Genomic DNA, 24,399 nt, shown 5'->3' on the forward strand with positions numbered 1-24,399 from the left:
CATCCCTTTCGGCGTGGGTGATTTTACTGCAAACTGCCACTTCAATAGCAATACCCTAAGCACACAGTCAGTGGTGAGAGATCTGGGCAGACAGGTTGACAGGAACCTTAACTTTTGATCACCATGTCTTCACAGTGGTAAGAAGGGCATTTTATATTGCTCCCAGACAAAAGAGGTTGTAACCTCCCTGTATTCTTCCCTCATCAGGCCAGTAATATAGAGTACATCATTCCCTTTGGTGTGTTACTTTCCAAACACCTGCAGCAATTGGAAAGACCACAATGGTTCCTTACAAAGAAAATTCAGGGTCTTCAAGATCTGCCTTATGCTGACAGACAGAAATCATTATCACTTTACTCTGTGTCATACAGACTGCTGAGAGGCAACCTGTGCCTTGCATAGAGTAATCTCTTGTCCAACTTTAATGCAAATGCTGCACATTTGCAAGTCAACTGGCATATGGGTCACCCGCTCAAAGGACCTTAACGTAGTATGTGATGTAAACAGAACTTTCTGGAGAGAGAGATTTGTCTTGCAGAGGTTGCCTCACTTTTGGAACAAGCTTTCTATTCATGTTAAACAAAGCCCCATCATTGGCCCTGTTTAAGCATAATTTAGATGATTGGATGGGTAACAGGAAATTCACCCTGGGGGTTCCACCTGTCTCCTTCTTGGACAGGGACAGTAGGTGCTGATTTTAGTGTCTGCTTGAACCATTCACCCTTGGGGGCATAGGTTGAATTTAGCTAGGCTTTTAAGAGCCCTGGGACTTTTAGCTTAGTAACCTCCTATAAACCAGTGGTTTATGCTGTGGGCTGACTGATTTGCTAGGGATGATTCTACCTTGGTGTCATTTCTTGACTAGAATGAAGTCCGCCTAAGTTGCATGTTGATCACTATTGTATGTGGTCTTGTTACTGTCTGTCTTTCTGAACCACGTGTTGAATACTGTCAAGCCATTTGCCAGATGGAAGTCTAAAATGGCTTCTCCTCCTCTATTCCTGTTGCCTCATCCATGTGGACCCAGGCAGTCTTCATGTCCTGTTCTGTCTGTCCTGATATGTACATTCAAGTCACCTGTTTTTAACACCAATTCATGTTGTCCTGCTTTATCTAAAACTGCTGTGTGAAGGCATTCTTTTCCTCACTGTCAAAGCCCTGATGTGGGGGCATAGGCTGAGGTTATGAATTCTGCCCTCTTATTAGGCTGGAGTCTGAATGTTGTGAGTCTGTCACTAATTCTGATGACTTCCCTAACTGCCTTCTGAAGTCGCTCCTTCACCATAATTCCCACACCATTTCCAGCCTGTTCTCCTGAGTAGTAGACTTCTGGATGCCAAGCCAAGTGAATTTGTTGCACTGCCCTTCTGTCTTGTCTCTTGGATACATAGTCCGTCCTCCTCCTTACCATCATGACATCGACTTTCAGGCAGCATCCTGTCAGTGAACCTATACAGAGTGTAGCAATTCTTAGTTCATGTTTTACAGGTTGATAGGTTTTATGACCAGCTTTCACTCAACACAGCTATCCCAGGAAACCCAAACTGGGACAACTGGACACCAGCTGGCCAGTAGCAGGGCTGTTGGGCTTTATGGTAGGCACACAGTGGCTAGTAGGGGGACATACACCCCTCCTACTGTTAGCATGTTTCCCCTGGCTTAGGTCAGAGTAGGCTGGACCCTCAACACACGTCACTTGCAAATACCCATGCTTATTTGGTGGCATTAGTGAACATGACTGAGTCGTTTAGAGCCATATTTTACATTGTTGAGTGGCTAGCACTGTCACTGTACGCAGTCTGTGATCCATGTCCTCCTGCCATGAGGATATCTCAAACCACAGTAGATGCCCAAAGTGGTTTGTTTATACAACTCTTCCCCCTACAGGGCACCATGTAGAGTCTGTTCTACTGCCCCAGCTCTATTCTTCTGGAGAGTATGAGATGGAAACACTTAGCATTTTTTTCTGTTGAGGGAAGAGCCCCACAGAGACACAGAGGCTACATGCAAATTCTAAACTGGCTTTGGCTGGAGGTCAGGATTGAATCTTGTACCTTATGTGGGAGGTGAAGACCTTAACCATTATGACAACTGGTCCCCTGTCTGTAGGTTCATAAATTCATAGGCAAGTACTAAGCTAGCTGTCCTTGTGGACCATTTTAAGCCTAACCAATTTCCATTAGTGAGAGTCAAATCCTGCACCTTTTGTCTGTGAGGTAAACACCTTAACCATTATGCTAACTCCCAGCCTCCTATGTTGGCTCAGTCCTCAAGGAGAATACAAACTCCCCTGCACCCCCTTACATTTCCCAAATTTATATGTACCAGCTCCATTATCACACAGTGTTGAAGAAAGGAGACACACCCCAAACCAGCATGCACTGGTCTCAAGCATTTACGGTTTTCATGTTAGCAAGCTTGAAGAAGTGAGTTTTGAGGAACTGCACATCAAGGAAACATGGGCCATCCATGGAATGGACTTACTGATGCAGAGTCCAGGCTTGTGATGCTGTGGCATGCACCTCCAGGAGGCTGGAGCAGAAGTGCAAAAATAACTGAGTTGTGGCTATCCTGAGAGAAAGAATCAACTGTTAACTCACTGTGGATGTCCTCCTAATTGATCAGCTGATACGTTAAGTACTTATCTTTTATAAACATGTTTTTAAGTAACTTATATGTTGAGGATCTAGTGTTGATTACTTGTATGTGAAATAGCTTGTCTGACTTTTTGCTTCAGCTGCTGCCCCTGTTGTGCCTGAACTGTCCAGTGACATAGACAGCAGTAATTTTGATGAAATAGAGGATGACAAGGGAGAGGTGGAAACATTTCCTGTTCCTAAAGCCTTTGTGGGAAACCAGCTGCCATTCATAGGATTTACTTACTACAGAGATGACAGGTATGTGCTTTTGCATATGTTTGATTACTGAAATTGATGGTAGTGAAATCTTACATTCTTTGTTTATAATGTAGTAGCCGCCTGTACTGACATTTTATATTACTATGTATAGTGTGCTTGTGTGTGTATGCATGTTTGTGTGTGTGTGTATATGTGTGTGTGTATATATATTATATATGTGTATATAAATTTGTATATATATTGTATGTATTTGTATACACACACAGATATATATATATATCCCCCATCCCAGTCTGCTAACCATCAATCTGCAGCTATGGCCTTCCATAAGTTTCCCACTGAAACAAGAGTTCTGGTGTCTGTCTGTTTTCCATGAATGCAAGAATCACCACATCCCATTCAGCTCACTGTTAAGTAAGACAGGTTATGGCGCAGCTGCCCATGAAGCAACCATGAGGGTATTTTTCCTTTATTTTCCTAAATACACAACATGGTGCTGACTTAATTACCCATGTAACATGTGAGGACTGTCAGTATTCTCCAAGAAAAAAGCATACATGCTCCCACACACACCCTGCATAACCTGCTGAGAACCTAGTTTGAATAATAATGGTCCTCCTATAGCCGTGGCCTGGCTGAGGAAGTCCAGCTTATGCCATCTGTTGGAGCAGTGTAGTCAAGAGCTATAAAGCCATCAAATCCTTTCCCTGAGGAGGAGTGCATGGAAAAAGCAGTGGTTTTCCTGGCCCCTCAGCTGCTCTAACTTACAAGCTGCTAATTAAACTTTGGCCATCTGGGTCATAGTCAGGGTTCTATCCCTGTGCGCCAAAGAGCCATAGTGTACTAGGATAAGTTTTGAATGGTAATTTGCAGAACATTCTTAATAGTCTTTGCATAATAGACTGGTCATTTGGGGGCATATGTAGTGTCCCTACAACTGACCACATATAAAAACTAATAAAGAATATTTGAAACAAGCCACCTAGCAAGGAAAAAACGCTAATAAGTCCAAAAAAACTCACAGACACCCCGAACTCACCAGCATATAGAATTAGTATTCAAGAAACCAGCCAAACTACCATAAATTGTTAGCGCTTTCGTTCCTTATTTTTTATTACTGGAACTTCATCGAAAACATTTGAGATTAGTCCATTTTCCTTTATAGATATGTTTTGGCACCAAACTTTAAAGTTGAACAACCAATCATCTTGCTTAATTTAAAACATGTGGTCACTAAAACACGTATCTTAACATCCTTTAAAAACATATTCCTATTTTATAAATGTTTATTAAGTAAAACAAATCAAAAAATCATGAACTATTCTTAAACTTACTATTATGTTCTAAGCCTAAGAAGAGATTTGATGTTTATACTTTAATTGAGGCCAGGAAACTGATCGGCTGTGAAAAACATTTGCAATACAGCTGTCTGGCCTCTAATACATTATTGCAACCATTTATAAATCCTACAAAATTAATTTGTTCTAAAACTGTAAAATGATTTGTTTTGAAATCCAGAAGTCATCCATAGTGTGTACCCTAATACGAAACCTAAGCTGTCTTGTAGTTTTGCCAACATAATGTCAGCAAGAACTACAAACTGCTAAGTGTGTAGTATTTTCAGTTTTACAAGTATATCTACTGTTACTCCTAAATGTTACACCCAAATGTAGAAAAGCGGTAAAATTCAACCCACTAATATACAGTGGATAGAAAAAGTGTGCACACCCCTGTTAAAATACCATGTTTTTGTGATTTAAAAAAAAGAGACCACAATAAATCATTTCAAAACTTTTCCCACCTTTAATGTGACCTATAACCTGTATAATTGAAAAACAAATCTGTTTGGGGGAAAAATATAATAAAAAAAAAGTAGTACAATAAGCTGGTTGGATAAGTGTGCACACCCTTAAAGTAATACTTTGTTGAAGCACCTTTTGATTTAATTACAGCATTCAGTGCTCTTGGTTAGGAGTCTGTCAGCATGGCACATCTTGACTTTGCAATATTTGCCTACTCTTCCTTGCAAAAGCGCTCCAAATCTGTCTGATTGCGAGGGCATTTCTTGTGCACAGCCTTCTTTAGGTCACCCCACAGATTTTCTATTGGATTCAGGTCTGGGCTTTGGTTGGGCCATTCCAATACTTCAATTTTCTTCTGGTGAAGCCATTCTTTTGTTGATTTTGGATGTGTGCTTGGGGTCATTGTCATGTTGAAAGGTGAAATTCCTCTTCATTTTCAACTTTCTAGCAGACGCCTGAAAGTTTTGGGCCAGAAGTGACTGGTATTTGGAACTGTTCATAATGCCCCTCCACCTTGACTAAAGCCCCAGTTCCAACTAAAGAAAAGCAACCCCAAAGCATGATACTGCTACCACCATGCTTCACCGTGGGGATGGTGTTCTTTTGGTGATGCAAAGTGTTGTTTTTGCACCAGATGTACCTTTTGGAATTGTGGCCAAGTTCAACCTTAGTCTCATCAGACCATAACACATTTTCCCACATGCTTTTGGAAGACTTGATGTATTGGATTACAAATTTTAGTTGGGCCTGGATGTTTTTCTGTGTAAGAATAGTCCAGTCATATGGAGAATACAGGCGATTGTTGTTGCATGTAGTACACAACTAGTACTTGCCAGAAATTCCTCCAGCTCCTTCAGTGTTGCTGTAGGTCTCTTGGCAGCCTCCCTGACCAGTTTTCATCTTGTCTTTTCATCAGTTTTTTTAGGGCTGTCCAGTTTTTTGCATTGTCACTGGTGTCCCATATTTTCTCCACTTTTTGATGACTGTCTACAGTGTGTTCCATGGTATATCCAATTCTGTGGAAACTTTTTTGTACACTTCTCCTGACCGATGCCTTTCAACAGTGCGATCCCTTTGATGTTTTGTAAGCTGTCTGGGAGCCATGGCATTTGCTGTAGCAGGCAACTGAGTAAATGTCAGGAAAATCCTTCTAGGACAGCTGAACTTTATTTGGGGTTAATCACAGTCTCTCTAATTGATGGCAGGTGTGTACTCAAGAAGAATGAATGCTGTAATTAAATCAAAAGATGCTTCAACAAAGTGCACACTTATGCAACAACGATTGTATGCTTTTTATTTTTTATATTTTTTCCCCTAACAGATTTGTTTGTTTTTCAATTGAATTGTACAGGTTGTAGGTTGCATTAAATGTGGGGAAAGGTTTGAAATGATTTATTGTGGTCTCATTTTTTATCACAAAAAACTGGGATTTTAACAGGGGCATGTACACTTTTTATATCCACTGTACCTACATTATTTACATTCAAAACATTTGAAAGTACCTAGCTTACGTTGAATAATTTTCCTACTAAAATCCCTTTCTTAACGTTTTTTGATATTACTACTTTTTATATACAAACTGTGGCTTACCACCAAGAACTTTACAAAGCTCTTTATTCCCTTCTATAGTTCTTTAATTAATGTTAACAGTGTTATGATCTCTTTACTATCAGTTATCAGATAACTAGAAAAGCTAAAATTCTGTCTGCAGTCTTTAAAACAATAGGTTCATAGGTTGGTATTAGGCTATCGGCCCTAGGGCCTATATAAGCCTAGCCATAACAATTCCTTGGCTATTTCCTCCCACGGTATTTACTTCCCTGGACCCCTATCTAGCAGGGTGACTGACGTAATCCCTGGGGTGAATTTCCTGTCTCCCATCAAATCATCAAGGTTCCTTTTGAAGAGGGCCAAAGAGGCACTCTGCTTGACGTGTATGGGCAGTCTATTCCAGAGTCTGGAGAGTCTCTGGGTCAGGAACCTATCCCTCTAGCATGTTTTGTTCATTGTGATGACAAGGGCAATAGACTCAGAATTCTTAAGTCCTTTTAATAAAATGAGAGAAAATGTAATACATCTTTGTGCATGAATAAAATCTTTGATCTTTTCTAGACCCTGTGTGGGATAACTGGTTTCAGTAAACATGTCTATAATGTTAACTTCATCTAAAAAGTCAGCATCATCTCTGATGATGGAACTGGCCCTAATAATTTGTCCACAAAAAATATTTAATTTCATATACCAAGGATGAAAACCAGAAAAATTCACATAATTATTTCTAAATGTGCTTTTACGGTGTATTTTACTACTAAACTTTTGATTTTTAACATCCATATTAACTGCTGTTACATCAAGAAAATTAACAGTAATGGACTTCCAAGATGGCTGCACATTAAGTAACGGCTTATTTCTAGCTCTCCCAGTGTGAAAACAGAAAGTGAAAACAGAAACTCAGCAGAGAAGGCCATTAGACTTGTGTTTATGGGTAAATTTCAGTAACTGGCTAAGTCCACTGCCTGGATGCCAGGAATAAAGAAATGCCGAAGACCTGGAAAAAAAATCGGCTGCAAAAAGTGAGGAAGAAACACTGATTGGGGAAAGTTCTGCAGATGTTCAGCAAAAAGCAATGCGACCTTCAGACATGACTTCCAGTAACGTACAAAAAGATGAAAGACAACTGCATAAATAAACACGGATGGAGTATATCAACACAACAAAAGGCTGGGAAAAATGGAAGAGGCTTTAAACATATATTCAGATGAGATGGTAAAGCTGCAAAAATCAGAGGTTGAAATAAATAAAAGGCTAGCTGAATAAGAGACTGCTCAGGAAGAGATGTTACAAAAAACAATAGAATTAGAGGACAGAGCACATAGGGAAAATCTGAGATTTTCAGCTATACCACAGAAACTGGAAGGAGCACGACTGCATTAATTTTATGAAAGCACAAATAAGCAACTTAACTGGTATTAAGCAGCAGGAGTTGTTAGTTGAAAAGGCACATCGTGTATATGCTCCAAACCTGGCTATAAGAAAGCAACTTGGACCCTTTAATAGTAAAGATGCAATCCTACCAGCAAACGGAGTTGATTTCTGAGAAAATTTGTGGCAGAAGGACAGAGTACTAAAAGTGGAAGACAGCAGAGTGTTTGTGGAGAATGATTACTCATTGTACACCAAATAGAAAAGGAGCAAATTTATTCCACTATTCAGAGAATACCGACATGCAGGTGTGAGATTCACACTGCTGTTCCCAGCTGTCTTCAATGTAATCTTTCTGAAGGGACAATATTTTTTGAAGTACACACTAAGGATGAAATACAAACCTTTGTCGGCAAAAAGTACGCTGTGGAAACAGGAGATTCTGCTTCTTGTTGTTCTGATAATAAAGACCACAGAGGGACTGTACCTGTGAAAACCTTTTCAAAATTTTCAACAAAAATAATGGAGAGAAGGAAGGGAGCATGCGAGTTGACTAGTAGAATCAAGAGTATGTTGTAAATGAAGCAGAGGCATGATTTTGGAGATGAACAGTAATAAAACCAGTAACTTTCTATGGGATTACAATGTAGTAGTTATATTTGTGAAATATGACAGAAAAAGAAAATCGGAAATATTTGGGGAGGGGAAGAAGAGGGAGAAAGTTAACTGTAAGTAAAGATTTTTTGCTTAAATAGTACAATTTTGTGGCATGTGGTTTTCTTGACATGCTATATACAGAATCCGCCACATAACGCAAGCACTCAGGTCTCTCAACAGCAGGTACAAATACGACTCAGTCATTGTCCACGCTGGTGTAAACGACCTGAGACGTACCTCCTTGGACTACATGAAAAGAGACATTGAGGAGCTCTCTGATTATGTAGCCCAGGCAGGTATGACCCTGACCTTGAGCAGTATCCTACCTTCACCAAGAATGATGCCACAATACAGAGATAAGATGATCAGCTTTAACAATTGGCTTAAACTCTGGTGTCATTCAAAGGGGATCCAATGTCTGTCTGCCTGGGATGACATGCTGGACAAGCCACGCTGCTTTGCAAGGGACGGCTTGCACCTGTCACCCTGGGATTCCGGATATTGGCAAAGGCTCTTGCCACCCCATAGTGCCTTTTTAGGCAAGGCTCAAATTCTAAACCTACCACCCTAGAACACAAAAAGGAAAAACTAAGGGTAATGCTGCTCAATGCCAGAAGTCTAAATCTCAAAATGCACGACTCGAGGCCCTTCTCAGTATGGAGAACATCGATGTCTGTGCAGTGACAGAAACCTGGTTCAAGGCTCCTGAGAGCACCCCAGCACTATCAGGTTTTACCTCTTATCATGCCCGCCCCAAAATCCGGACAATACCAAGAAAGGAGGGGGGGGTATCCATATTCATCAAAGACACCCACACCTCAAGACTGGTGGCAACGCACGATACATCGGAGACCATCCAGGTGCAATTAACCATAGGCAAGACTGCTCTGCAAATTGTAGCATGTTACAGGCCACCCTCACAAACTCAGGAACCTCACATGGCCTTCCTGAAAACACTAGAGGGGATAAATGTATCACCAAACACCATCATACTAGGTGACTTCAATTACCCTAATATAGACTGGGAACACTACTCAAGCCCAAACACCTAGCCCAAAAGTTCCTGGAATTCATAAACTCAAATGCCATGGAACAACTAGTCACCATCCCCACAAGAGGAGAAAATATACTTGATCTCATCATCACGAACATGGGAGCACAATGTTCAACACCGAAGTATACCCCTCACTGGTGAGATCAGATCACAAACTAATCTCGCTGGAGGTCCTCATCCCACCCCACCTGAAATAAAAAGACCACAGTAAAGAACTTCTCGAAGCCGACATCACACTTCTAAAGACTAGTGTGGTCTCCTTTAAGGCCCCGAGCCGGAAAACAGTACTCAAGCCGCTGAATCACTTACAAATGCCTTCTACCAGCACCTGCAGGACTGCATGGATAAGGCAATCCCAAGCAAAACAAAGACTCTTTGTACCAAAGGCAAGCGTCCACTCTGGTGGACCCCAGCCATAAACAAACTCTACAACAAAAGGAGGAAGCTACTGCAAGATAGAGCAAAATCCTTAAAAGGTAAGACACCCTTGATCACTATAAGTAAAAAACTAAGAGCTCTCATAAAATCATCCAAAGCAAATTTTGAGAGAAAAATAGCTAAAGACTCAAAAGACAATCATAAGGCCTTCTTTAGCTATGTTAGAAACCTGGGAGGAAACTCCCAGATATGCTCAGAACTAGTTCAAAATGATGTGAAGATTACTGATCCTACAGACATTGCCAACATACTGGCTGACAGGTTCAGTGCAAACTTCTCCCCCCCTCCCTCCCAAAAGGAGAGATATCTATACCAAGCGATTGCAGCCCCCCAAACATCTCCAACACCCAAGTGACAACTGCTCTCTCCAAAGCAAAAAACACAGCATCCATGGGACCTGATGGTGTCCCCGGCTGTGTGCTCCACGAACTCAACGAGGAATTAAACCCACAGCTAGGACAGCTGTTTAATCATAGTCTTACCTCTGGATACGCACTCCAGGAGTGGGGCACTGCAACTGTGGTCCCAGGACACAAAGGGGGTGCCAGCACCGACCCTGGAAATTACCGCCCATTAGCTTGACAAGCCTTATCTGCAAAGCCATGGAGAGGATCATAATGGACCTCATAAATAAAGACATAGGGAATTTGCAGACTTTGGATCCATCCCAGTTTGGCTTTGTCAAAGGCAGATCATGCCTTCTAAACTTGGTTGACTTTTTCAAAACAGTCACCAAAGCCATTGATGAGGGAAAGGCAGTCCATACAGCCTACCTCGATCTGGCGAAGGCCTTCGATACAATACCCCACTCGGGTATCATTGAAAAACTCATCAGCTTAAATGTTAACCCATACATCACAAGATGGGTTGCAAACTGGCTGAGTGACAGAACCCACAGGGTCAGAGTTGCTGGCGCCATGTCAGACTCAAAGCCTGTCGCAAGTGGTGTACCACAGGGCTCAGTCCTGGGCCCACTCTTGTTTGGCATCTACTTTTCCAAGTACAAGCAAACACAGGAGGGTTATGGCTGACAAAGTTTGCAGATGACTGCAAACTGGGCCATAGTAGAAAACACATCTGACACAGATATCCTTCAGAAGGGTCTCACAGAAACGGATAACTGGTGCCAGAGCCATGGCCTAAAGTTAAATGCCAAAAATGCATAGTCATACCCTTCGGGAAAAACAAGGTTACCCCTAGCTACCAAATAGGTGGCAATCCACTGAGCACAGAAGAAGTTATCAGGGACCTGGGGACCCAGGTTGATAGTAGTCTGTCATTCGACACCCATGTAGCTAAAGTAGTTAGGAAGACCTTCTACATTGCCCACCTTATCATGAAGGGATTCTCATCTAGATCAAGGGAGATCATAGTCTCCCTATACTCATCACTCATCAGACCAATGATTGAGTACAATGCCCCATTCGGAATGTATCTGACCCGACACTTGCAGCAGCTGGAGAGGCCACAAAGTTCCTCACCAAAAGGATAAAGGGTCTCAAACATCTGTCCTATGCTGCCCGACTGAAAGAACTCCAGCTCTATTCAGTCGCCACCGCTTGCTCAGAGGTGACCTTTGCCTAACATACAAGGCCATGTCAAACCCAGATTTGATGAATATGCTTCACCTCAAAAATCTAGATCCGTCAGAGCCACAAGGGCGGAGACTTAAACCTCGACACGGCTATTAATAGGACGTGCTGGAGGGATAGATTCATCACCCAAAGACTCCCTATGCTGTGGAATAAAATCCCGGTATATGTGAGGCAGAGCACCTCGCTGGCCTTGTTCAAGAGAAATCTTGACCAATGGATGGGAGATCGCAGATATACCCCAGGGATTACCTCAGTGTCACTGCTCAACAGAGGCACAGCAAAATAATGGGTATAGTTCCCCATACTAAAGGGGTGGCGTAAGCCACAAAACTATGGGCTAGGCTTGTAAATGCCCTCGGGCAGATAGCCTAGTATGAACCTATGAACCTATGAACCTATGAAGTTATTTTTGAGTGTAATGGGGATTGTGAACAGGTGCTGCTATTTTTTTTCTTTCTCCTTCAGTTTTAAGAAATGTGGGCACTGCAATGTATAAAAACAAAACAAAAAAATCCTGGTTAAAATGCATGTCAAAAATTAATGTGCTTTTTCTTATTCTTGCATGGGGGAATGTCTGGATTAAAGACCTTTGATATATTAACAAGTTTTAAGAGAGAGCAAGTAAATGAAAACATTGAATCTTATGAGGCTTTTTTTCCAGCAAATGTGTGTATGCTCAGTAACAATTCTACAGCTGGTCTTCATGTTTCCATGGAAACAGTATGATAGAGAAACTGGCTACAATCTGGTGGAGAGTGGCTGAAGGGAAAAAAAGGAGAGAAACAGGGTAGGAAATGATGTTCTTCGTGTTTCACTGTTGCAGTCATTACATTTGGGTTATCCCTGCCAGGGAAACCTTCAGTCGGCCCGAATACCAGAGGCTTAGTATTTCTGCGTCGGCTGCTGTTGCTTCAGGACTGACGTCAGGTCGTCAGTAGTATAAAGTAAGGCAGCTGATGCCATTACATCAGCCTTTCTTGCTGAGGAGCCTGAAGCAGATGCAGTTCGCACGAGTGCTGGTTGGCCGCTACCTGAGTTTCGTTTTCCAAATTGAATCTTCTAAAGCCAAGTACCCTGTTGGGGATCCTTTTTTCTTGCTCTAAGCGATGACAGAAAAAGTTAACAATTGTCTCGCCTGTTGAAAGCAAATACCACACTGAGATGTTCATTCTGACTGTGTGACTTGCTTAGGCCCAGACCACGACGTCCCTCACTTTCGCTTTTGTGCTTTGTTCAACGCCAGAATTGTACGTCATTGGGCCCTTATTGTAGCTAGATATTTTCGCTGTCAGTCCTTGATTTCTGATATGGCTTCGGTAAGCCGTCTGACATCAGATCTTCCGAAAAAACGTAAGGATAAAGACAGACACAGACCGCACAGGTTCAAACCTACCGACAATACTTCCGTTAAGCTAGTTATCAGTTCTCCAGTCCTCAGTGATGTGCTTTTGCAGCCCCTGATACCTGCTTCTGTGGATTCGCAGGCCGCTACTGAGACCCTTTCGGAGTCCGGTATGCCGCAAAACTCTTCTTCGACTAAGGATCCTGCGGTTGTCTCTACCTTGGATGGGTCCAGAACCGCTGAGCAGGCACCGGCTTTTGAGGAAGTAATTCACACTACCGATTTTCGACACAAACCGACGACTTTTTTTGCATCTTCTGTTCTTTTGAAAACAACCAAGTTTCTAAGGACCAGGGTACGAAACACACCCAAGAAACCAACGACCCCATCTCTGGCACTTGCTTCCTTGCCTCAGTCTCAAATGCTTAAATTGGCAGAAGACCTTATATAATGTTGATCAGGGGAAGTCAAGCTATCCCTTCCAAAAGAAAAAGATTTATCCCCAGTAGTCTTATCTGAACAGGAGTCCGATGACTCTGATGCCTCTGAATATGAAGACATGCAACCCTTCTCTGCTTATGAGGATTCTAATGCAGAGGAATCCATTCCTTCAGTCTCTCAACCTGAAGATTTTTCCTTTAGGGAAACCCTTCAGACTTTAAGGGAGCATTTCCAGTGGTAATGTCAGGACTACCCTCAGCCTAAAAAGAGACTCAGGGAATTTTTAGATCTTCCACACCACAGACCCTCTGGCCATTCCTCCTGTTCTGGATGTTGTGGATGATGTTTTCATGGACTCTAGTTTGACTCCTGACACCCTTCCCTCCCACTCCCAGGAAACCTGACTGGTATTAGAGTCCCTGACTCTCACAAATTTCTTTTCAAAAATCCTACTGCTGACTCTGAGGTTATCTCCCAAGGGCCTAAAGGAATTAAAGCAACTTCTGCTAAGAATCTCACTCCCTCAGATAGAGATTCTCGAGCATTAGACAGACCGGGTAAGAAAGTATACATCTCTTCTGCTTTTGCAATTAGAGCACTAAATTGTCAGTTCCATATGCTAAAATTCCAGCAGCATACCATGGAACTCCTCAAACAAAAAATATCAACTTTTCCTGCTTGTGCAGATAATAGAGTTGCAAGACTTGCTGCATTCTGCAAGTCAAGTAACTAAGCACACCTTACACTGTGGTTTTGATGCCCTAGAAGCATCTTGCAGGGCAGCAGTCACCAGTTCTGTCCTTAGAAGGCATGCTTGGCTTAAGGAACAGCCCTTGCCAGACCATGTCAAATCTAAACTATTGGATGCACCCTTGCACAAAGACAACTTATTTGGCACCAAGGCAGAGGAGGCCTTAAAAAAGATGGAAGAAAAAGCTAAGTCTATGCAGACAGTTAAGGATTTCCTGCAGGTCCAGACACCCAGGTTCAGTAGGCATTGCCTCTCCAAACACAGGTCCTTTCCTGCCCCCTCAGGTCAGTTCAGCCCAGACCCCGGGGAAGCAGACCCCCCAGACAACAGCCACAGAGATTGCAGAGATCAAAGTAATGGATTGCCTTCACTTCTAAACCAGGGAGTGCAGAGTCACCCCCTCATGGTAAGAACTCACAATGACTCTCCACTTCCACCCCTTCCCTCTTGCCACCTGCACTTGCCCCTGGGAGGAAAGCTCTCCTTCCACACAAGCACCTGGGTCACCATTACCAATGACCACTGGGTCCTCAACATAGTGCCCCAGGGATACAAATTTTCTTTCCACATTCTACCAACCCCAAAAGGGTTCCCAGATCTACCTACAAACCAGTGGGCAGAGGCCATAAATAAAGCAAATCCTTTCCCTGCTCTCCATGAGGGCAATAGAACACATTCCTGCAGAAAAGATAGGCCAAGGTTTCTACTCCAGGCTCTTCCTGGTACCCAGAAAAGAGAGCACCTGACAACACCCCATCCTCAATTTATCCATTCTAAGCACTTTCCTGGTGATACCAAAATTCAAAATGCTCACCCTTCAGCAACTACTACCTATGCTCTCCAAGGATGACTGGCTAGCCACTCTAGACCTAAAAATGGCCTACCTACACATCCCAATCAGGGAATCATGCAGGAAATATCTACGTTTCAGGGCAGGATCTCTGCACTTTCAATTCTCTGTGCTGCCCTTTGGCTTATCTACTGCTCCCAGAGTTTTCACAAAACGCCTGGCTCCCGCCATTGCTTTTTACAGGCAAAGAAATATTCAAATGTATCCATACTTAGACGACTGTCTAATTCAGGCAGACAATCATGAAAAGCTGCTCAAGCACCTGGTCTTTGTAAAAGACCTACTGACCTCCCTAGGGTACACTATCATTGAAAAGAAATCGAAACTAGTACCCACTCAAAAAATTATATTCCTGGGAGCAAGCCTGGACACAGCATCCCAGATGGGTAAGTTTGTTTTTCTGGTGTAAGGAATGCCAACACCTATTTCTCTCGACTAGCCACCAGAATCCTGCAAGCTCTGGAGTTCATGGTATCTTTCATTCTACTCATTCCATATGCCAGACTGCATATGAGGAAACGTCAGTGGTACCTAAAAAGCCTTTGATGTCAACACTCTCAAGACCTGGAAACTCTTATACCAAATGATACTTTGTCTAAGGAAAAATCTTTCTTTGGTGGGCAGCAGCATGCTACCACAACAAGGGACTACCCTTCTCACCACCCCACACAGCCCAGAACCTCACCACAGACTCATCAGACTATGCCTGGGGTGCACACCTGAACGGCAGGTGCATACAGGACCAGTGGAGCCCACATCAAATACATCTGCACATCAACCAAAAAGAGGCGCTAGCTGTCCAGCATGCATTGACAGCTTTCAGACACCTTCTCTCCTCAGGGGCTCTAATAATCAAAACAGACAACACCACAGTGATGTATGTCAGCAAGTAGGGAGAGACTCCCTCCTATCCTTTATGCAGGCTCGACATGACCATGTGGCACACAGCCTCAGCCATGCAACTACACCTGTTAGCACAATTCCTGCCAGGCTCTCTAAACTCTCTGGCAGACAACTTAAGCAGAAATCTTCTGGACTCACACAAGTGGCAGCTAAACTAAAGAACCTTCACCCTTGTAACTCAGAAATGGGGCACCCTGAAAGTAGACCTCTTTGCTTCCCACTCCATCAGCTCAGCAAGTTCTGCACCAGGGAGCCTCACTGCAGGGCCTGGAAAGTGGATGCTGTATCTTTCCAGTGGGTCAACCTCTCGGTCTATGCATTTCCCCCACTACCTCTCGTTACCAGGGTACTGCTCAAAATAAGGGAGGAAAAACCAAGGGCAATCCTGATTGCCTCAGACTGGCCACGCCAGCACTGGTGTACCCACTGCTACGCAGCCTGTCCCCTCTGCCACCATGGCATCTTCCTCAGATCCCAGCACTCCTGACCCAGAGGGAAGGAGAATTCATGCATCCCCAATTGCAGACCCTCAGTTTGGCAGCCTGGCTTATTCCCTGACCACTGTACAAGCTGCCAGTCTCAGTAAACCGGCTCTAGATGTTATATGTGAGGCCAGACACACTAGCACTAGTAAGTCTTATGCTGACAAATGGATAAGGTTCTGCACTTGGATCTAGGCTAAGGGAGCTGATACGGCACATCCCTCCCCACCTATCATCCTGGATTACCTAGCTAACCTACTACACAGTGGTCTATCCATTTCCTCCATTAAACTTAATGCCTCTCCTATCTCTGCCCATTTCAGCACTGAGCAACCTCTTTTCTCACACTCTCTCATCAAACAGTTCCTCAGAGGGGCTAGCAACTTGAGGCCACCCAGAAGAGCACCTACCCCAGCTTGGGACATAAACTTTAGAAACTCACCCTGCCCCCCTTTGAACCAGCAGCTTCCGCAGAATTGAAGTTTCTCTCATGGAAGACAGCCTTGCTTCTGGCCATCACTTCAACAAGAAGAGTCCGAGCTACAAGCACTAATGGCTGTAGAGCCCTTAATTTTCCATGCTGACAGGGTCTCACTCAGGGCTAACCCATCCTTCATGCCAAAAGTGGTGTCCAGTGCATCTCTCAACGAATCCATTCATTTGCCCACCTTTTTCCCTAAACCACAAAACAAGGAGGAAAGAATACTGTACTTTCTAGATGTGCACAGACAGCTCAGATTCTGTCTAGTCAGGACTAAATCATTCAGAAAGAGTGATCAATTGTTAGTCAGCTTTGCTGCAGGAGCAGAGGGCAAAGCCATATCCAAACAAACCATTTCCAAATGTGTAGCACATTGCATCCATTCCTGCTACAAGCGACACGGGAAACCTCCCCCTAAGGGTGTCAGAACTCACTCTACCAGAGCAACCTCCACCTCTACCGCTTTCCTCAGCAGAGTCCCCACCAGGAACGTCCTGGAGGCTGCAACATAGACATCTGTTCATATCTTCACCAGGCATTACCACCTGCCTATCTTCTCCAAATCCAGGGCAGGCTTTGCCACCGCAGTCTTGCAGGGCATCCTAGCCAGCCCCCAGTCGTCTTGGCTGCTTCCACCCTTTTCCTCAGCTTTGGGAATCAATCCAAATGTGATGCCTACAACAGTGAAACATGAAGAACATAGTACAGTTGTGTACACGTACCATAAATGTAGATGTTCGAGTGTATTCACTGTTGCAGTCCTGGTTTCCCTCCCTCCATCCCCCTTTCTCTCTCTCTATTATAACAAGGAACTTTTTGGTATTTAATTTCTACTGGTGGGGTTCTTCCACCATATCCAGGCTCCCACTTGGGGGCTCCTGACAGGGCAAGAAAAGCTGATGTAATGACATTGGCTGCCTTACTTAATACTTCTGACGACCTGACGTCAGTCCTGAAGTGACAGCAACCGACGAAGAAATACTAAGCCTCTGGTATTCGGGTCGACTGAGGGCTACCCTGGCAGGAGTAATCCAAATGTGATGACTGCAACAGTGAATACACTCAAACATCTATATTTATGGTAAGTGTACACAACTGTACTTTCTCTGAAAACATTCAGGTGTTTTCCCAGCTGGGAGAAAAAAATTACAGTGTAGAGTCTTCAAAGTCCAGAAACGTTCCTACAATTGGAACAGGCCCAAGGGGAGAATGCCCCCCCCCCATTTTAGAAAGAAGTAGCAGTCCACAAAAATTGATAGGCCAAAGAAGAACCATAAAGACGATAGAGTGGACTATTGAGGGTAAGAAATAAATTATGTATTGTTACTATTATGCAAAAAGCATCCACAGTGGTGGTGCTGCGGTAGCGTTGTCGCCTCACAGTAAGACGCTGTCCGGTTCAATTCTCAGCTAGAGCGTCTTCTGCATGGAGACATGCGTGAATGGGCGTACCTTCATTGAAGGTTGTGCGTCAGGGCTGGCAACTCTGCATGTAAAAATCAACTGCCAATCATTAGCGGACCGGAGTTCTGCTGTGGCGACCCCTAACCGGGAAAAGCCAAAAGAGACATACATACATACTATTATGCAAAATGCCCAGAATTACCAGACAGTAGATATACAGAGAGATTGAGTTAAATTAGAGAAAAGAACAATACTTTCACAGGAAAAACTGTCAGAAGCTTCAGTTAAAAATTTGCATTCATTAATACACCAGATTTTTGAAAAAACGGTATATAGATCAAGAAACTTTGATCTGTTTGGAAAAAGAAGCATCTGAAGAAGTGCAAAAATGTAAACAACAAAACCTAGGCATTTTTGAAACAGAGAAATGTAGGTTTTGTAAGACTGAACTGGAAATGGTTGCACACCTCATTGCTGGTTGTGACATACTAATAGCAGGAGTGTATACTGAAAGGCACAATAATGTGGCTAGACGGTTGCACTGGGGATTGTGCAAACTTTATGGTTTTGAAGTGGCTGAAAAGTATTGGAAAGATGAACCATAAAGCATCATAGAAAATGCATCACATGAAATCATCCATTACCAACAATTCAAAAGATAGATGCTAGAAAACCAGATATAGTATTCCAAGAAAAGAAGACAAAAGCAGCATTGATCATTGAAATGGCCACACCCAGTGACTACAGTGTCCTGTGTAGAGAGAGAGACAGTCATAAATTATCAGGATCGGCAGGCAGAAATGAGAACAATGTGGAAGAAGGATACCCAGATAGTTCCAATAGCAGTAAGAGCAACGATCTTATAAAAAAAGTCTACAGTCATGTTTAGGTATGCTACCAATACATGTAACTCCATATGAACTGCAGAAGGAGTCATTACTGGGCATGTTGCAGGTGCTGTGAAGAAAACTTTTACAATACTAATTTCATGAACTTTAATCATACTTTGACTTGAGAATGGGGTCCATTCCCATCATGGTATTAGAAACCCAAAAGATTTGGTGAAATTAAAAACTGGGATAGCTATATAGGTAAGACAGAACCAATCAGCACTTAATAGAAGCACAGGCTGCACCATGCGTCTTAGCATGGCTGGCCTTTCTTTTAGGTTAACTCAAGTCTGTAAGTGTGGCTGTCAATTTGGGACTTTTGTTCTTATTAGGAGGGTAAAACTTCATTCAGTATTAAGTGAATAGGTTTTAGGGAGGTATTTGATGTGGGTTTTTTTGTGTTTGTTTGAGGACTTTCAATAAAACAAAAAGTTTTATAAGATGTGACATAGGCTCAAATGTATATGACAGGAAACAACGGTGTAAAAGTTCAACCTACCAAATGGTGTATGCGGAGGTTTATAGGCATTTACTAGGCTAACGACCAACAAGGGCCTTTCCAAGCTTAACAACGGTATAAAAGTTCAACCTACCAAATGGTGTATGCGGAGGTTTATAGGCATTTACTAGGCTAACAACCACAAGGGCCTTTCCAAGCTTAGCCATGCATCTCCTATCTCTGATAAGTTCTGATACCCTTGATAAGTGTAAGCAGGGGTTTTGGGAGATGAACCATTTACAGGTTACCTGTGTCCATTAGAGACATAGGTGCCAAACCAGGGATGAATTTCGGGTTTCCCATCCAATTGTCGAAGTTGCGCTTGAATTGGGTTAGGGAGGAACTCTGCTTTACGTGGATGGGGAGGCTGTTCCATAGACACAGCAGCCTCTGGGATACATACCTGTCTCTCCGGCAGGACCTCCTTATATCACAGGCAAGGTTTAAGTCTTAAGAATGGGTAATTCTGGTGCTGTTTGTTTTGTGGATATGCAGGAGGTCCAGCAGAGTGGGTCTGACAATGCTCTGTATGCCAGGCATAGATCTCCCCTCAAAAGCTTGTAGGAGACAGAATACAGAGATAGGGCCTTGAGGCGGACTGCATAAGGCATTTTACTTGCACCCGGTATTCTTTTAGTGAGGACCTTCTGTGGACATTCCAGTTGTTGGATATGCCTGGTTAGGTACATACCAAAGGAGGCATTGTACTCCGTGATAGGTCTGATGAATGCCGGATGCAGTGAAGCAGTAACTTCCATGGACTTCGGTACCATACCTTTGCTTATAAGTTGTGCAATATAGAATGATTTCCTCACCACTTTAGACACATGATGGTCGAAGGCTAGATTATATGTGTGTGTGTCCCTAAGTCCCTGACTACAGGATGAACTCTAAGGGGTGTGTTGTCAATATGATAGTTGCCAGGGTTGGATGGCTTCCCAAAGGATACTATTATGCATTTCTTGGCATTTAGTTTTAGTCCATGGCTCTGACAGCAGTTTTGTCTGTGTCAACCCTTCCTGGAGAACATTTGTGTCAGTGTGAGATTCAGTGACCGCTCCTAATTTGCAGTCATCTGAAAATGTAGTCAGCCAGAGACCACTGACATTGGCCTTGACTTCTGGGAAGTAAATGCCAAAAAGGAGTGGTCCAAGGACTGATCCCTGAGGGACTGCACTTGTGACTGGCCTCTTTGAAGAGGCAGACTCCCCAATTCTGACTTCCTGGGTCCTGTCTGTGAGCCAGTTGGCTATCCATTGGGTGATGTAGGGTTTGTACCTAACCTCTTGAGTTTAACAATGCTTGAGTGGGGTATTATGTCAAATGCCTTGGTAAGGTCAAGGTAGGCAGTGTGAACAATGTTGCCCTTATCCATTGCTTGGTGACCTTCTCAAAGAAGTCGGCCTTGAAACCAAACTGGGTTGGGTCCAGTATCTGGAGGTTTACTATATATCTGTTGATCATATCCATGATAATTCTTTCCATGGCTTTACATACAAGACTAGTAAGACTTGTAGGTGTGTAGTTTCCAGGGTCAGTAGATGTCCCACCTTTGTGCACATGGATGACTGTTGTCTTTCTCCATTCATAGGGCATGAAGCCTGTCTGGAGGCTACAGTTAAATAGTAATTCCTGATAGGTCATGCTTCATGCTATTTGGAAGGCATCCTGGGATATTGTCTGGTTCCATTGATGCACTGTTTTTAGTCTTAGAGCGAGCATTGAGGACCTGTTCCCTAGTGATAGTAGGGGGAGTTATATTTGATGATATTTCATGAGGAAAGGTTGAGGGGGGGAGAGGGGTAAAATTGGAGATGAATGCATTAGCCAGGAGGTTTGCTATGTCTTCTGGCTCAGTATATGTGGCTCCGTTTACAATCAGCTCTGCACACAATTGTGTATTGCCTTTGAGGTTGCGGACATAGCTAAAGAATGCTTTGTGGTTGTCCTTGGCCTGGAAGGCCAAACTTACCTCAGATTTGGCTTTGGTAGACTTCATTTGCCCTCTGAGTTTTCTTTAGTTTGATGAGAGTGTTTTATCCTGATGGGTGCTGCACCTCCTAATTTTTGCCATGATTTTCTTCCTCCTGTTATACAACCTATTGATTTTGTGATTCCACCAGGGTGGCTTGTTATTTGAGTTAGTTCTGTACTTCTTCCTGGTGGGTACAGCTGCCTCTGTGCAGCTGTTAGCATGCTTGTACACGGTTTTTGTGAACAGTTCCGCATAGGCATTAGTGTTCTCAGGGTTTATGGGGGCTTAAAAATTTGTCAGGTTCTCACTTAATTGCAGGAGGTTAGTCTTAGAATAGTTCCTGAATATTCCAGTTTTAGCTGGGGGTCCAGGTTTTATTTGCACTTCAAAGGAGACCATTTTGTGGCCTGACCTTATGAAGGTGTTACAGTAGGGGGTATGCAGCACTGTTTCATATTATTTAGGATAAGATCCAGTATGGTTGTACCCCTAGTTGGTGTATTGACTGTTTGATCCAGGGAGTTTGTGTTTACAAAATCCAGGAACCTCTGTGCATGTACGTTTGGTGTCATATAGGATTCCCAGTTAATAGTGGGGTAATTAAATTCACCCAAGAATATGGTATTGGGGTGGATGGTTAGTGTTTCTATTAAGTTTAAATACATGGTATGGGTTTCCTGGTCATAGAGGGAGACCTATAGCTTGCAAGGAAGTGGTATTGGATTTTGCCTGTGGTGATTTGAACATGGAGCAGCTCAAGTGCATTGTCTTGTTTGACCAACCTTGAAGTATATTTATCTTTGATTTGAATAGAGACACCTCCACCTTTTGTTCCTGCCTGTGAAGTAGCTGGCCTAAATGTGTGGAAGGCATTATAACCTAGCACTGTTGGTGTGCTCTCCGCAACTTTAAACCATGTCTCAGTGACCACACATAGTCAGCATTCTTTAGGGTAAAGAGAGCTTCTAGGGAGTGGAGTTTTTTGTTTAGACTCCTAGCATTGAGCAGTAATACCTTTAGATTTGCATGTAGCGCAAAAGCTGTAACTGGACATTTAACAAAAAAGGTGTTATACATAAAAGGCGGGAGTAATAACATTTTAATATAATGATGGTTTCTTTAATGTCTTTAAAAGTAAATGGCCTCACAGATAAATACAAATAAGAAAGAGTAGTGAATTATAATAAAAAACTTTGAGTCCAAATAGCTGTGTTACATGAGACGCACTTAAAAAGAACTGAACATGTGAATTTGATGAAGGTTTCCAGGATGGTTACTCAGAGGAATACTTGGGACAAAGGAAAAGAGTGATTATATTAATTGCAAGTGGAGCTCCAGTAGTTATAGAAGAAGATAAAAAGATAATGGTATATTTGTAGTGATAAGGAGTTACTGGCAAGGGAGGAGGATTACACTGGCATGTTATTTATATCACACCTAAAATTGCTGTAATAGAGTTTAAGAAAATTCTGGGAGAAATCAATTTCCAGCAAGGAATACTACTAATAGTTGGGGATTGAAATTTGATTTACAGCAGTAAAGATGCATCTGGGGGGCCCGGAATGGAAAATATAACAAAGGAAGGTAGATTTTTGAAGAAATTTAAATATTTGGCACGGAAGATGTGAATTCAGTAATAGGAGTTCAGAGTGAATTTACATGTTATTCCCCAAGATATAAAAACTGGGCTAGGCTAGACAGAATTTACATTTCACAGGAACGTGCATTTAGTTGAAGGTCTTGATACCCACCCAAAATAACTGTTTCAGATCATGCGCCAGTAATAGCTGAAATAAAAACACAGGGTAAAGAAATAAAAATGAGGCATTGGCACTTTCCCACCTATCTGTTGAAAAGAGAAGAATTTAAGGAATGTATAGTGGAGATTATTCAGGAGCTGTTAGGACAGAAGTTTCTTCTGAAAATATAGCTAGGGAGTGGGGTAAAATTAAGGTGGAGTTTAAAAATAGGGTGACAATAAAAGAAAAGGGAGCTATGGTTAAGAAGAATATTTAGATGGACTGACATGTTAAAAGTATTGCAGAATAGGGGGATTCTCACAGAAAAAGAAGAGGATCAACTGCAGAATGCTAGGCAGAAAATAAGGCATTACCTCGATAGTATGCCCGAGCTTAGAAAGATTGCTGTTAAGCAACTGTTTTTGCTAACACTAGAGCACAGAAACTTTTAGCACAATGACTCAGGCAATAGAAAGTAGAAAGGGATGTTGACAGACTTAGGGAGCCTATAACAAGGAAGGTAACGAAATCCTGTAGAGGTATTAGAAATATTTTGAAAATTGTATGAGAGTCTCTGTTTGCTTGTCGGCTTTTCCCGGTTAGGGGTCACCACAGAGGAACTCTGGTTTGCTAATGATTGGCAGTCGATTTTTTTACTGCCGAGGTGCCAGCTCGACGCCCAACCTTCAACGAAGGTACGCCCATTCACGCATGTCTTTTGGAGGCCACTTGACTGTGGGGAGGATATGCAGACTCCACACAGAAGACACTCCAGCCGAGAATCGAACAGGAGATCCTCTTGCTGTGAGGCAACAATGCTACCGCTGTACCACCACGGCTTCGTATGAGAGTCTCTATAAAGCTGAGAAATATGAAAAGAAGCAAATGGAAATTTTTATGGAAGAAATAAATATGTCAGGGTTAGAGATAGATGAGGCTCAATGTCTAACAGGATTAGGAGGTGATGAGATAAAAATTGGGATGTATAACCAATCTGCAGGAAAGTCCCCAGGAATAGATGGTATTCCTGTGGAAGTTTGGAAGCTAGGAGGAAAATAAACTAATAAAGTTCTGGAAGGTTTTGTTCCAGGTTTTGTTTAATGGAATTTTAGGAGGACAAGTACCACTATCCTGGAAGAAAGCAGTGGTAGCGGTAATACCTAAAGAGGGTAAGGATCCATCAGATCCAGCTTCATACAGGCCCATTTCAGTACTAAACCATGATTATAAATAAAGTGTGCATGGCTGTAATGGCTAAAAGAATGGTAAAAGTAATGTCAGAACTGATAGATATGGATCAATGTGGTTTTCTGGAG

The 24,399-nt window shown here is 42.7% G+C and overlaps 1 protein-coding gene across 1 annotated transcript in view; it reads left to right on the forward strand.

Annotated features, from left to right (window-relative positions):
* Positions 1-24,399, forward strand: part of ROCK2 (Rho associated coiled-coil containing protein kinase 2) — a gene marked incomplete in the record, with an annotated part of 2,656,097 nt that overhangs the window by 674,576 nt on the left and 1,957,122 nt on the right. Inside the window, 1 exon segment of the mRNA XM_044082273.1 lies at positions 2,738-2,897. Within this exon segment, the coding sequence (XP_043938208.1) occupies positions 2,738-2,897 (160 nt within the window).

The sequence above is a fragment of the Protopterus annectens genome, chromosome 1.part1 (assembly GCF_019279795.1).
Source record: "Protopterus annectens isolate FY-2018-M chromosome 1.part1, PAN1.0, whole genome shotgun sequence".
In the NCBI taxonomy this organism is placed as follows: Eukaryota; Metazoa; Chordata; order Ceratodontiformes; family Protopteridae; genus Protopterus; species Protopterus annectens.